We start from the raw sequence: 13,059 nt of genomic DNA on the forward strand, positions 1-13,059 counted from the left end.
GTGTGTGAGTGAGAGTGAGAGTGTGTGTGTGTGTGTGTGTGTGTGAGAGAGAGTTAGAGTGTGTGTGTGTGAGAGAGTGAGAGTGTTACCTGAGCAGCGGTACCGTTCCCTCGTGACTCTGCAGTAAACTGTGGACATGAGCAGCCAGAACTTTCAGAGACACCAGAACAAACGGGATCATGTAAGAATCCGGATCAAAATCAGATTCACTGAAACCAGAAGAGAAACATCATAAGCTCAGACCTTCATCTCCAGCTTTTACTGAAACTAAACAGAAAAAAATTACTCATTCCAAAATGTGCAACTTGAATATACGCGTGCCCAGATTGACCTGAAGTCCTGCTGAGTGCAGTGTCGTCTGCAGACGGGCTCGTGGTACTCCAGCTCCTCGAACAGAACCGGACTGGCGGTGTTGGAGCTGTCGTGAGAGTGTGCCGATCCTAGCGGGCTCTGCCGGGCCTGAGTGCTGGACAGCAGACACACAAGCCGCCCGCCGCCCTGCTCGCGCACACACACCACCTCCGGCAGCCGGTACAGATCACTGACCACCAGATTACGACCGAACCTGTAGCACACACAGCGGTCAGGAGTCGAGTCAAACACATGGGAGCGTGCAAGCATCTGAGCGAGTCACTCACTTCCTCTCATACGTCTCTGTGAACTTGTAGAGAGGCAGGCAGTTGGCCGGAGCGTCCTGCAGGATGCTGATGATCTCAGAGCTGAGGAACAAACACAGTCACATCTACAACAGGAAGAGACCGATCACAGAAGACAGGAAGGAGAAGCAGAGCGTGTGTGTGATACCTGAGGCAGGTGAGAGATTTGTTACTGGCTCCGGTGACGAGAGACACGTGAATCCTCTTGCTGCCGATTTTATAGCGATGCAGCAGACTGACGGCACCAATGGCCTGCTGGAGCGAACTCATGTGCACCCGCGCCTTCAGCTGATAGTCAGTGTGAGGACTCAGATCCACACTCTTCACCTGCACACACACACACACACACACACACACACACACACAGTAATGAAGCTCTCTTTCAATGAGCTCAGGTTTTGAATTTTTGAAATGCGACTCACTCTGCCATGTTTAGCAAACACGTCTCGCAGTATTTGCTGCAGGTCCTTGCGTGACATCCTGTAGTCCAGATTAGTGACCTGAACGTCCACTCCGTCAGAGAAGGGCTCGTCTGCGCAGATGCTGGGGGACGGAGCGCTCAGAGGAGATGAGCGGTTCGACAGGCAGGGGGACGCACTCCTGAAGAGAGCAGAGACCGACCCACACGTGACGAGAATGCAAGAGAGATTTATAAAGCGTTTGACGATCATGCGATTTACTTACCGTGATGACCATGAGCTCTGAGAGAGCATCATGGGACTGAAGTTCCGCTGCAAACTTAGTTTACTGAACGCTGAAGGAGTGCTGACCTGAAACGGCTGGCCAGGAGAGTCATGCCTTCACACACACACAAAAAAAAAAGTCAGCATCCAATTACAAACTCTTCACAATCTCAGAGCTCATATAATAACAGTGCTGTCAAAGTTATTAGTGCGTTAACACAGGTGATTCATTTTTTCAGTTTAACGCGCTAAATATTTAACGCAGGGACGGAGCTAGGGTTGGCCACCCCACTCACTGCTGCTTCTCTTTATTTCTTGAGAAGTACTGCATTTAGAAGCAGAACATCTTTACAACCACATCAAATGGGAGACTTTCAGACGCGCATTTGACGAGGAGCTTCAGTAGAACAACAGTGAACTGCGCTCAGATGAGATGTCGCCAGGCCATATGTCAGTAGAAACCATTTTTTCTGTCCTGTCAGCCGTTATACTGTGCTCGTTCAATTGCATGCACAAATGCAGCATGCGCTGTAGCCTGTATCATTTCATATTAAAGCGCAAATGAAACGACGAGTATGCAATGTCACAGTTATGTCATCAGTTTAGTCAAAGTCACCAAAAAGGTGATTAAAGCTGCCTTAAAACTGTGCATGTATGTTAGTATTTGTTACACTAGTCACATTTAAGAACATGTCTCTGAAATGCAGTGGTTTTCAAAACTGTCCTGGAGCAGCCCAGCACTGTCTCCCTCATCTAACACACCCGATTCAACGCAACAGCTCATTATAGAGACTTTAAAGGTGCACTAAAGGTAGCCAAGTCCCAAACACTCACAGCCAATCAGCAGTAAGGGGCGTGTCTAGTAATGATCAGGAGAAGAGAGTGCTCGCACTCACCGAGCACTCTTCTCCCAATCATTACTAGACAGGACGGATATTAGCAGATCGTCTATAGAGAGCGAGAGATGGCAGACAAAAAAAAAAATTATAAAATTAAGAGGAAAACATTAAAAAGAAGGGTTACGATCAGGCAAGAGGTGGGACCCAAGTAAATATTGGAGCAGCTTTCCAGCGGTGGAGAAACTCAAGGAGCGGAAGGGAATCGGATGCAGAGGTTGCTTTGTTTCTTCTTGATAGGTGAATTACGTTGATTTTTTGTTTCACACAACTAATCTGTGGTGGCTTTTGCTTGAATATGCTGTGGCTGCAAGCATAGCAGACTCCGCCCTCGTCGCTGCCAGGGTTGAGTATGTACGTGTGGGGTGGAGTTATCAAGATAGGGGTGAGGTCCTGTTGGGGTATGTGCGTGTTTGTTTTGGTGCTTTCAAATATCAACAATGTTTGGCAAAAACGCTTAGTGCACCTTTAAGAGCTGCAATGAGTCAGAAAAGGTAAAGAGTTATGAGAAACTATGATGCGTGTCAGTCTACAAAAACGGCTGGTAGGGACCACAACGAGTTACTTCCTGGGTTTGTGACATCACAAACCCAGATAAACCCCGCCCCCGGGAAAAGGCAGCAAAGGGGGCGGGGCCATGCTGCCCTGCTTTAGAGAAGAGCAGGATAAAACCGTATATTAAAAGCTAACAGAAGCAGTAGCACTCACAAGTAACAGCGTATCTAAAAGTACGAGACAAAAACAAACAAAAAACATAGGCCTACCATTAAATCCATGCTTGCACAGGTTCTGCACGATCCTCTTCAATAATATCCTCTGCTTCTCAATCGGGATCAAACTGATAAGCGATATTAACGACGCCTTTGTTTACAATACAACCAGAGCACATGCCGCTGAGGTGAGGGGCGGGACGATTAGATGCGCACTAGAGGTGGTGTGGAATAAAGGTAAATTATGTGAAAAATTAAGCATTAACATGTTAGACTGCACCCCATAAACACAATCCAGCCTAGAAAAAAAATAAATAAATAGTCAACCACCCCTTTAAAGCAGCCAAAAATCACCTCATAACCAGCTGCTGTGATGTCTGTTCATCAAAGAACAAAAGACAAAGGGCAAATCAATCACTTTTTGTAGATTTGAGGATTAATGTTTATTTAATTTAGAATTTGATAACTTTATTCAATTTCTGTATATTTCCTACATGCTGAAGGGCACAGGTAGCTAAATATGACATTTATTATAATGGGTTTATGTGAAGATTGTTTTAAGTTCACTTAAATTAGAAATTGTTTTTTAAAGTCTAATAAATGCTTAAATTTATAGCTCTCAATTATACTTTAATGTTGAATGGATATCGTCAATGGTTAAATATTAGGGGGGAAAACTATTTCCTAGAGACATCAGTAGTATTGGTATCAGTGATACTCACCTTCAGTCATAAAAAAAGATGCCATTAAACAAATATTAAAAATATACTGTCTTTATGTTGTTTCTACATTAATCTGAAAATTGAATGTGAAATTACTACAACATAAAACTTTAACGTTAGGTGGGATTAATCGTGATTAAAAAAAAAAAAAAAAAAAAAGGGGGGTTATTTTGTTACTTTTTTTTTATCGATTGACACCAAGTAATAATAATAATAATAATAACAGTAATACTCTTATGTAGTTCCTTTTAGGATCTCAAGATTGCTTTGCAAATAAATAAAATCAAAACCCTCGACAGCAGTGCTAACACACACTAACTGCTGAATCAAAGTTTGGATGAACTGTAGCTGCAAAAACAAAAACATTAAAACACACAAAAAACAAATTAAAAACAAGATATTCATAATGCTGCTTATTATTATATCAGAAGCACAATCATGGGAACACATGGACACTACCTGTGATGTGTGTGTGTGTATTAAAAAAAAAAAAGTGTGATTAATTTGTTACTTTTTTTTTATCGATTGACACCAAGTAATAATAATAATAATAATAACAGTAATACTCTTATGTAGTTCCTTTTAGGATCTCAAGATTGCTTTGCAAATAAATAAAATCAAAACCCTCGACAGCAGTGCTAACACACACTAACTGCTGAATCAAAGTTTGGATGAACTGTAGCTGCAAAAACAAAAACATTAAAACACACAAAAAACAAATTAAAAACAAGATATTCATAATGCTGCTTATTATTATATCAGAAGCACAATCATGGGAACACATGGACACTACCTGTGATGTGTGTGTGTGTGTGCGCGCGCGTGTACACACGTGTGTGTGCGTGTGTGTACACGTGTGTGTGCGCACGTCTGTGTGTGTGAGTGAGTGTGTGTGTACGTGTGAGTGTGTGTACACGTGTGTACGTCTGTACATAGGGCTGGGCAATAAAACGATAATTATCGAGATATAATTTTACTCAGTAAAACGATAACAAGAGTTCAATAAATGTTTGATATAATGTTTACGCTCCAAAAGTGAAATGAAACTCATTTGATCGGCGGCACACGGAGCATTTATCCACTCGGCTCAGAGTTCAGACAGCAGCGCAGTGCGAGCTCACTAGAGCAGATGTGTTACTCGCTGATGAGTCTCAGTCACACGACACTAAACAGAGCTGTGAGATCCAGAGTGAAGCGCCTGAGTTCAGCGAAGAACACAAACGATTCGTGATTTAAACTAAAGATGAAACTGCGCTGACAAACAGCAGAAACTGTATTTAGACTACTGTTTTTCATACAAATATCTAGAAACATATATACATTTTTACCATGGTATTGAGGTGCTATATGTGTGGTTTTGACTGTGGGTGTCATGATCTAAATGTCTGCAATTATGGAAGACCAATGGTTAATTAATAAAATATAAATCAGAATAATTAAATTTCAATATATAAAAATTAGGTTGTTAATTTTTACAGATGTTACGGTTTTTGATAATTACAATAAATGTATATCTGCATCCTAACTCAAGCAACTGTCAAATGTGCATTTCTAAGAGACAACATTTTTTTTGAATGAAAATCTTTTCATTTATTTAGATGGATTTTATTTATTATGTTGTTGTTATATATGCTAATGCTTTGGCAACATTGTGTTACACAGTCATGCTAATAAAGCTTAACTTAATTGAATTGAAAATTGAGAGAGAGAGCGAGGTCACTTAGCTACAAGTCGCATTTTATTACATTCAGAAATACCGGTAGCCTAAACAAAGCAAAATGTTTACAAACATTATAAACAATATAAACATAGTTAGGCTATATGTTATTTTAGCTCCCTCACAATTTAATAATAATGGTACTCAGAACAGAAGCTATAAATGACAAGCCAAAACTAAATAATTTAAAGCAAAACTGAAACAAAAACCGCTGTTGGGCTCACGAAGCTCTCTCATTCGGCACGAATCCAAATGTTTCCATATTTGTGACGTATTTGGATGCCAAACTATGATTTATTATGTAGGCTAAACCAGGTTTTGTACTTCATTTTGATCGCTTGAATTTTTGCCTTATAAAGTGGGAACAGCTTTGTCTGTCTCCATCATTGGTGTTCATATGAGCATGTGTGTGTTTGATTACCTGCGGCTGCGCTGCGGCGGCTCTGCCAGTTTAACGGCTGCAGACGGGACGGTGAGACTCTGGGGAGAGGCAGTCACAGGTCGGGTCACAGCACTCACAGCCTGCAGCAAACACACACACAGTGCTAACTTCAACACACACACGAGCACACGGCCGATTCCCAATGAGGCGAGAGACAGGAATGTGACGGGGAGGACAGACGAAGACAGGAAGATGAGTCTCAGCAGCAGCACACGCCACAGACAGCAGCGGGACGACGGCAGCAAGCAGGGGCAAGCGGCAGCACAATGAGAACGGCATGAGAAGAGCAAGCGTGCGATTGGAGGATGATGGGAGGAGGCGGGCAGAGGCGGGTACACAGCTGACCTGGGGGAGGGGTTTCATCACAGGGCTGCACGAGGAGGCGTGGCCTGCTCTCCTGGGGCTATATGGGCGCTCGGGGGCGTGGCTTCTGCCCTGGCACGAGTGAGACGCCCGCCGCAGGCGACGGGGCGAGCGCGGCTTCTCCACGGGCAGGAAGACCGAAGAGGAGGAGGCGGCAGGAAGCCGGCGCTCCTCTTCCTCCTCTGGGCCGTCGGGAGAGAAGGACAGCATGATGCGGTGGCCCAGCACGTCTTCGTTCTCCATGCGCTTGCGGGCGCGCTCTGCTGCCTCGGCGCTGGAGAACCGCAGCACGCCGCAGCCGCCCGACACGCCCAACACCTTCCCTCCACAGTTAGTGGAGAGCCGCTGCAGCCGGTTGGCCACCGCTTTGGCGTCGCGGTGCGTGGGGAGGTGGTGCACAAACAGAAGGCTGAAACTGGGCTGAGGAGCAGACACACAAACAGCACTCTGGGAGATCTGAGATGGTGCTGGAGTTCAGCGTCTAGCCCGCCACTGACAGCTTTAAATGACGGGTTTTTACTCTCTATGAACTCCATTAAAATCTCAGAGCGTGGAGTCAGACAGTGAACGGCTTTACGATCACATGATTACAACAGCGGCGTCCAAACACACTGTTCTGTCTCCAAACAGAAAAACCAGCCAGCTGTTCTCTGCATTCATCAAATCAGTGTTCACATGTAGGAAAAGCAGTCAGGAACAGAGGGAGTGAGGTGTGGCGGCTGACCTGAGATTTGACGACCATCCCGGGAGGCAGGTCCGAGACGAACTCCTCGAAAGCGGCGCGCAGGTGCGCATGCTGCAGCAGGGCAGACGAGGCCTGGCTCTTGTGGACCAGAATCACCTGGAACCTGTGGCGATGCCGCAGGTCACTCAGCTCACTGGCGAAGTTCACGTCCGCTGCGTGAAGGACAGAGAACGCTGCCATTAGAACGTGTGGATTCAGTTTCGTTTTTTACATGAGGCCAGCTTACAGTTTTGTAACTAGTCTGTGTTTGAATCAGTCATAATATTGTCTCTAACCCGTATTAGATAGATGGGCCACTGCTGCTGTTGTGTCTAGTCTATGTGAAACCAGTTTATCACTGTGTGTTTGCTGTCGGTTCAGTCTAGTTTTGACAGGAGCAGCTTAAGCTTTCACACTTTTCCACATATGATGTAAGTTCTTCTGCTGTTCAGGAATAAGTGTCTGTCCCGCTTCCTCCTCATGCCCTCACCGTTACTGAACGGATCACGTTTCTGATGCCGTCTGAATGAGGACGCTCATCTGTGTGACATCAGAAGTTCAGAAGAAGAACCTTCTGCAGTTTAGTTTCAATAAATGTTTAGTTTTGCTGGAGGAAGTTGAGCTGATTTATTTGATCCATTATATCAAGCACTTTCATCCAAAGAGGACAAAGGACAATCTGATTTGTCATTTAAGCCCATCGAATATTTTGAGCCCAGAGTTTTAAGTTTGCAGACACGTACATGAAACAACGATGACTGTGGCAGGAGCGGCGTGTGTTTCTGCGAATCGCCGGAGGCTCTGACGCAGTTTGTCATCTGCTGCATTTTTGGCGGTGGCGTTAATGTGGGCGACGGTCACCTGAGCGGGAACAGAGCAAGCCATGAAGAAACACGCTCTCTCCTGAAGAGACAGAAGCACGTGGAGCATCAATCACGTGGCAGTGACACGAACGTAACGCTGGCGCGCACCTGGCAGTTGTTGAGCTCCTGAATAACGGCTTTGTTCTCTTTGTTGATGTCACACACGCAGATGAACTCGGCTTCGCGGTGTCCCTGGAAGAAGCGCTCTCGGAGCCTCTGCACCACGGTCGCCGCCGAGCGGCCGCTGGGAACCGCACAGTTCTCGATGTCCCAGAACACCCCGATGGGCGGCAGCGTCTCCTGCGTGCCAGTCTCCGGAGGACCTGCAGACACAAAGCGGCACTCGTCCAATTCCTGCAGAAAACACACCACAGGCACGACTTACAGCTCGCTAGTCAACATGTGTGTACGGACCGTATTTCTGTGTGGTTTTGCTGAGATGGACGCCCAGCAGACCGTCGGACGATGCGCCCGTCACGCCGCAGCCGTTGCACACAGGGACAGGAGGGGGAATGTTCGGCCAAACCTTCTCCGAGTCAACATGTAAACTCTGAAAGCAGAAGAGACTGATGTTAGCTTTCACTGCAGAATCCACGCCAGAGCCCTACCACAGAGTTTTACCACATTTCTGCCTCGCCCTCTGTCAGTCGAGGCCGTGCTTTACTGAGGAATGAAGGATGTGCTCCCAAAAACACAAGACAACTTGAGCAGCGGTGCGATCCACCAACCTTTCTCCAGCACTCCTGCAAACAGTGAACGCCCTTCAGGCACGGCGGCGTGCGCCCGACACTCAGGTGCAGAGGGTTAGAGCAGAGGTGAGAGGGTGAGGACGGGTCACCGTGAGGGAAAGGGTGCTGCTGCACTCTGCGGCAGTGACAGACGCCCGGCGGGGCCGGCTTACACAGAGCGCAGGCGTGCAGCGGCCTCAGACTGGCGCAGCAGCTCGCTCCGGAGCCACTCTGAGCCACAGACGAGGGGTGAGGGGGGGTGCGGGTGTTTGTCTGAGAGAGACACAGAGGAAAGCCTCCACCGGCCTCACTAAAACTCTGCTGCAGGTGTATGCTGGCCTCGCAGCGGGAACACACGCTTACGCTGAGGCTGCCTGGCTGAGAGCCGGTGCTGTGGAGAGGAGGAGGAGGAGGAGGAGGAGGAGGAGGAGGGACGTCCTTCAGCTCCAGGACCGGCTTACGGACCTCCATGGAGTCGCTCTGGAGAAACACAGAAACACAGAGGCCTTGAGAACACGCTCCATGAGACATGAAACACCACAATGGGACAGAAATGTGCTCGTAAATCACTTTCGCGCTGCACCAACACCAACACAGCAGCAGGTCTAAACCCTCAGGAGCTCTGACCTCCGATCGGCGCAAACGGACTAAGTTAGAAGAACACCAGCTAAGCCGTTCAAATGACGGAAACACACGCAACGGGCCGCCAATCAGTCAAATTAAAGCTAATGACGCTCACATGAGACTCCTATGATTGGATTCGTTCACACGCTGCTGTTTTCTCCAGTTTTTCTGTCAGTGTTTGTTTTTGTTCGCGCGTCTGCCGTGTTCCGCGCGCTGCCCGTCAGTCGCTGTTTACGGTTTCGTGGAAACATTATCAGACACGAGATACTCATTTGTAACGAATAAAACTGACAATTTAAATGCATTTAATGAGAAATTTTGAATTAAACGCAGCTCACCTTCTCGCGGCGGCCGCAGTACCTCCAGGCGTCTCCCTGGTTACCAGACTTCCGACAGATCTGTGCCGTAAACCAACGCGGCTGTCGTAAAATGAGCATCGTTTCCACCAGAGCGGAAATGGTTTGCAGCGATTTTTTTTCCTGTATATTAAAACAAAATGTGTCTAAAAATGTTTCGTTCTCACATTTTGATCGAGGCGAGTAATTTACTGTGACAGATAGGAATATATGTCGTGTGACGTGCAAAACTGTTCCGTTCAGCATTAACCAATTCTTACTCGATTCATCTCACATGATTGTTTAATGATCTAATGAGGCAGACTATAGTGGAAACGTCAAATGTCACAGAAGGCCAATAAACTGAATGTTCATGTGTGCGGCTGTAATTAGAGGTGAAGTGTTTATTAAGGATGATGACACACACACACGAAGAAAACATTAATGCACATGAAGAACCCAAACAATTATAGTTCAATCCTCCACATTACTGTAAAAAGCCTTTGTGATGACATTAAAGCCTTCTAAACTGAACACACAAGCTACAGATGGTTAAATACACACACATATATAAGGTAAAAATAGAAGACAATTCAAAGCAATAATAAATGTAAAGAGCTCATTTTAAAAAGGTAAATCTAATGTGATTTATGAGCTCAGTTTACTATATTAATCATCTGGTGCTCAAAAACTGATCACAAACAGCTGCTGAATTACAGCACATCTATACTTTATAACTTTTCATGACAGGTGAGTGTTACGGTTAAACATTACCGTGTTATTTGGTGTTTCACATACATGATTTCCAGCAGCTAGTAAAACACAGCCACCATCGAGAGACAAACCAAACGCTCACATCGAAACGAGGATTCAGAAACACTTCAGTGGCGTCAAATCATGTTGACAGTAAAACAGTTCAGGTTTATATTTAAAAACAACAAAAAAGACAGTTTGAGAAGGATGCCTTAAATACAGGGAATGTGAGCATACACACTAATAATATCCTCCTGTACAATTTAGTTCTAATGAGTCACTGTACTATATATTTCTGAACATACAGAGTGAGATGAAGGAAGCCCGTGACCATCAGTCAGTCGGTGAAATCAGAGCGACAGCTGGAGCTTTGGAGCGTGCAGAGGTAGCGCTTCATACAACAGGTGCACACATTTATACCAACGCACAGCATATGCTGAATTCTAACAGGAGATAAAGAGAAAGTCAGTGATCAGCTGTCCTCTATAGTCTTACAGGTTCAGTAAGGTCAACCGTCTGCCGCTCGCATGCGTTCATACAGGAAGGCCATCACGTCATCTCGAGCGAAGGCCAAACCTCACGCTGGCTCGCCGCTGTGGATCCTCTGGTGCCGCTTCAGTTCTCCCGAGCGGAAGAAGTTCTTGCCGCACTGCGTGCAGTGGAAGGGCCTCTCGCCCGTGTGGATGCTCTGGTGGCCCTTGAGCCGCTCCAGCCGGGAGAAGCTCTTGTCGCACTGGTTGCAGTGGTAGGGCTTCTCTCCGGTGTGGATCCTCCGGTGCTCCTTCAGGTGTCCCGACTCGGAGAAGCTCTTCCCGCACTGGAAGCACTGGTAGGGCCGCTCGCCCGTGTGCGTTCTGTGGTGCCGCTTCAGGTCGCCCGATCTGAAGAAGCTCTTCTCGCAGAGCGTGCAGCGGTGGGGCCGCTCTCCGGTGTGGATGCGCTGGTGGCCCCGCAGGTGTCCGGAGTCGGAGAAGGTCTTGTCGCACTGGTTGCAGTGGTAGGGCCGCTCGCCGCTGTGGATCCGCTGGTGCCGCTTGAGGTCTCCGGAGCGGTAGAAGCACTTGGAGCACTGCGGACACTGGTAGGGCCGCTCGCCCGTGTGCATCCTCTCGTGCTGCTTGAGGTGGCCCGAGTCGGAGAAGTTCTTGCCGCACTGCAGGCAGTGGTAGGGCCGCTCGCCCGTGTGGATGCGCTCGTGTCTCTTCAGGTCCCCAGACGTGGGGAAGTTCTTGCCGCACTGGAAGCAGGGGAAGGGCCGCTCTCCGCTGTGGATGCGCTGGTGCCGCTTGATGTCGTTGATCCGGAAGTACTTGCCGCAGTCCTGGCAGTGGTACGGCCGGTCCGCCGAGGGACGACTGTGGGTCTGGGCCGGATCTGAGAGAGACAGGCTTTTAGGGTTCGATCCGCTGCAACAAGCCGTGAGACACTCTCCGGTCTGCTGCTGCAGGTGCTGAGCTGTCAGGAGAGAACGAGATGAGTACACACACAATTAACCGCAGTCCCTTCCAGTTTTAGACACGCATGTTAGAAACACATAAAAGACATTTCAGTGTCAAAATATCATATTCATTCCCATGTTAAAGGGTTAGTTCACCCAAAAATGAAAACTAGGCTGTGTTTTACTCACCCCCGAGGCATCGTAGGTGTATATGACTTTCTTCTTTCAGACGAATCCAGTCGGAGTTATATTAAACATTGTCCTGGCTATTCCAAGCTCTATCATTGCAGTCAGCGGTGTTGCAGTGCTTGAAGCAGTTGAAGCAGCAGTTCCGGGGGAATGACGTATGAGGTCCGCGCTGCGCTGCACAGGGTTAGGGTTAGTTAGTCAGTTGGTTAGTCAGGGTTACGTCATCCTCCCAGAGCTGCTTCTGTGTACAACACTGAGCGCAAGCTACATTAAAGTGATTATTATGTTTTGAATATGGATATTTTTCTTACAAAAACGCATCGATTTGTCACGGTTCACACAAAAGTCATATACACCTAGGATGCCTCGGGGGTGAGTAAAACACAGCCTAATTTGCATTTTTGGGTGAACTAACCCTTTAACCAGCATCAGTGATGATAAAATGTTTGCTCAATTAGTGAGTAGCTGAATAAATGCACTGGTGGACAATAATGGGCGAGATGATTTAAGCAGATTAGTAGCACGTTTTATAGATATATTTAAAGGGACAGTTCACCCAATCAACAGTAGACCTCACTGACTTTCATCTCATCTCTAACCAGCAATCTCATCTCTAAATGACAACAATTCGTCCTGCGTCTATTAAACCTTTGAAAAAGCCCTACTGGAACATTTTCTTTAAATTTAGTTTGGATATAAACATTGATCTCAATGATAGCGATCAAAATAGAACAAATCACCTTCTGAAAGTAATTAGTGCTTCAAATAATGTTTGTGTCATGATCGAATCATTCATTCAAACCCATTTTTCACAATTTTAATATTAAAAATTGGTTTATTAAATCTAACATATTTTAAATATATATTATATATTCACATTTTTCATAATTAATTCAAATTAATCAAACACTTTTAAATGCAGCAATTAATATTTTGTCACAGCCTCTAGTAAATTACACATTATTTTGTTTAGTGTGTGTGTGTGAGTGTGTGAGTGAGTGAGAAAGAGAGAGAGTGTGTGAGTGAGTGAGTGAGAGAGAGAGTGTGTGTGTGTGTGAGTGAGTGAGAGAGTGAGAAAGAGAGAGAGTGTGTGTGTGTGTGAGTGAGTGAGAGAGTGAGAAAGAGAGAGAGTGTGTGTGTGTGTGAGTGAGTGAGAGAGTGAGAAAGAGAGAGAGTGTGTGTGTGTGTGTGAGTGAGTGAGTGAGTGAGTGAGTGA

General features: G+C 46.3%; 2 protein-coding genes across 2 annotated transcripts in view; both read right to left on the bottom strand.

Moving 5' to 3' along the window:
* The window catches only part of marf1 (meiosis regulator and mRNA stability factor 1), a 17,383-nt gene extending 7,632 nt beyond the window's left edge, over positions 1-9,751 (bottom strand). Inside the window, exons 1-14 of the mRNA XM_016494277.1 lie at positions 9,467-9,751; positions 8,505-8,984; positions 8,191-8,326; positions 7,885-8,099; positions 7,657-7,774; positions 6,914-7,086; positions 6,172-6,609; positions 5,806-5,906; positions 1,341-1,454; positions 1,079-1,256; positions 805-983; positions 639-719; positions 332-565; positions 90-209 (exon numbers count right to left, since the gene is read on the bottom strand). Coding sequence (XP_016349763.1) covers positions 90-209; positions 332-565; positions 639-719; positions 805-983; positions 1,079-1,256; positions 1,341-1,454; positions 5,806-5,906; positions 6,172-6,609; positions 6,914-7,086; positions 7,657-7,774; positions 7,885-8,099; positions 8,191-8,326; positions 8,505-8,984; positions 9,467-9,730 — 2,831 coding nt within the window. The 5' untranslated portion in view covers positions 9,731-9,751. The remainder of the gene's footprint in view (positions 1-89; positions 210-331; positions 566-638; positions 720-804; positions 984-1,078; positions 1,257-1,340; positions 1,455-5,805; positions 5,907-6,171; positions 6,610-6,913; positions 7,087-7,656; positions 7,775-7,884; positions 8,100-8,190; positions 8,327-8,504; positions 8,985-9,466) is intronic.
* A 388-nt stretch (positions 9,752-10,139) lies between these two features.
* The window catches only part of LOC107694576 (zinc finger protein 239), a 4,282-nt gene continuing 1,362 nt past the window's right edge, over positions 10,140-13,059 (bottom strand). The window contains exon 3 of the mRNA XM_016494273.1: positions 10,140-11,671. Within this exon, the coding sequence (XP_016349759.1) occupies positions 10,794-11,671 (878 nt within the window). The 3' untranslated portion in view covers positions 10,140-10,793. The remainder of the gene's footprint in view (positions 11,672-13,059) is intronic.

The sequence above is a fragment of the Sinocyclocheilus anshuiensis genome, unplaced genomic scaffold (assembly GCF_001515605.1).
Source record: "Sinocyclocheilus anshuiensis isolate Anshui unplaced genomic scaffold, SAMN03320099.WGS_v1.1 scaffold2668, whole genome shotgun sequence".
In the NCBI taxonomy this organism is placed as follows: domain Eukaryota; kingdom Metazoa; phylum Chordata; class Actinopteri; order Cypriniformes; family Cyprinidae; genus Sinocyclocheilus; species Sinocyclocheilus anshuiensis.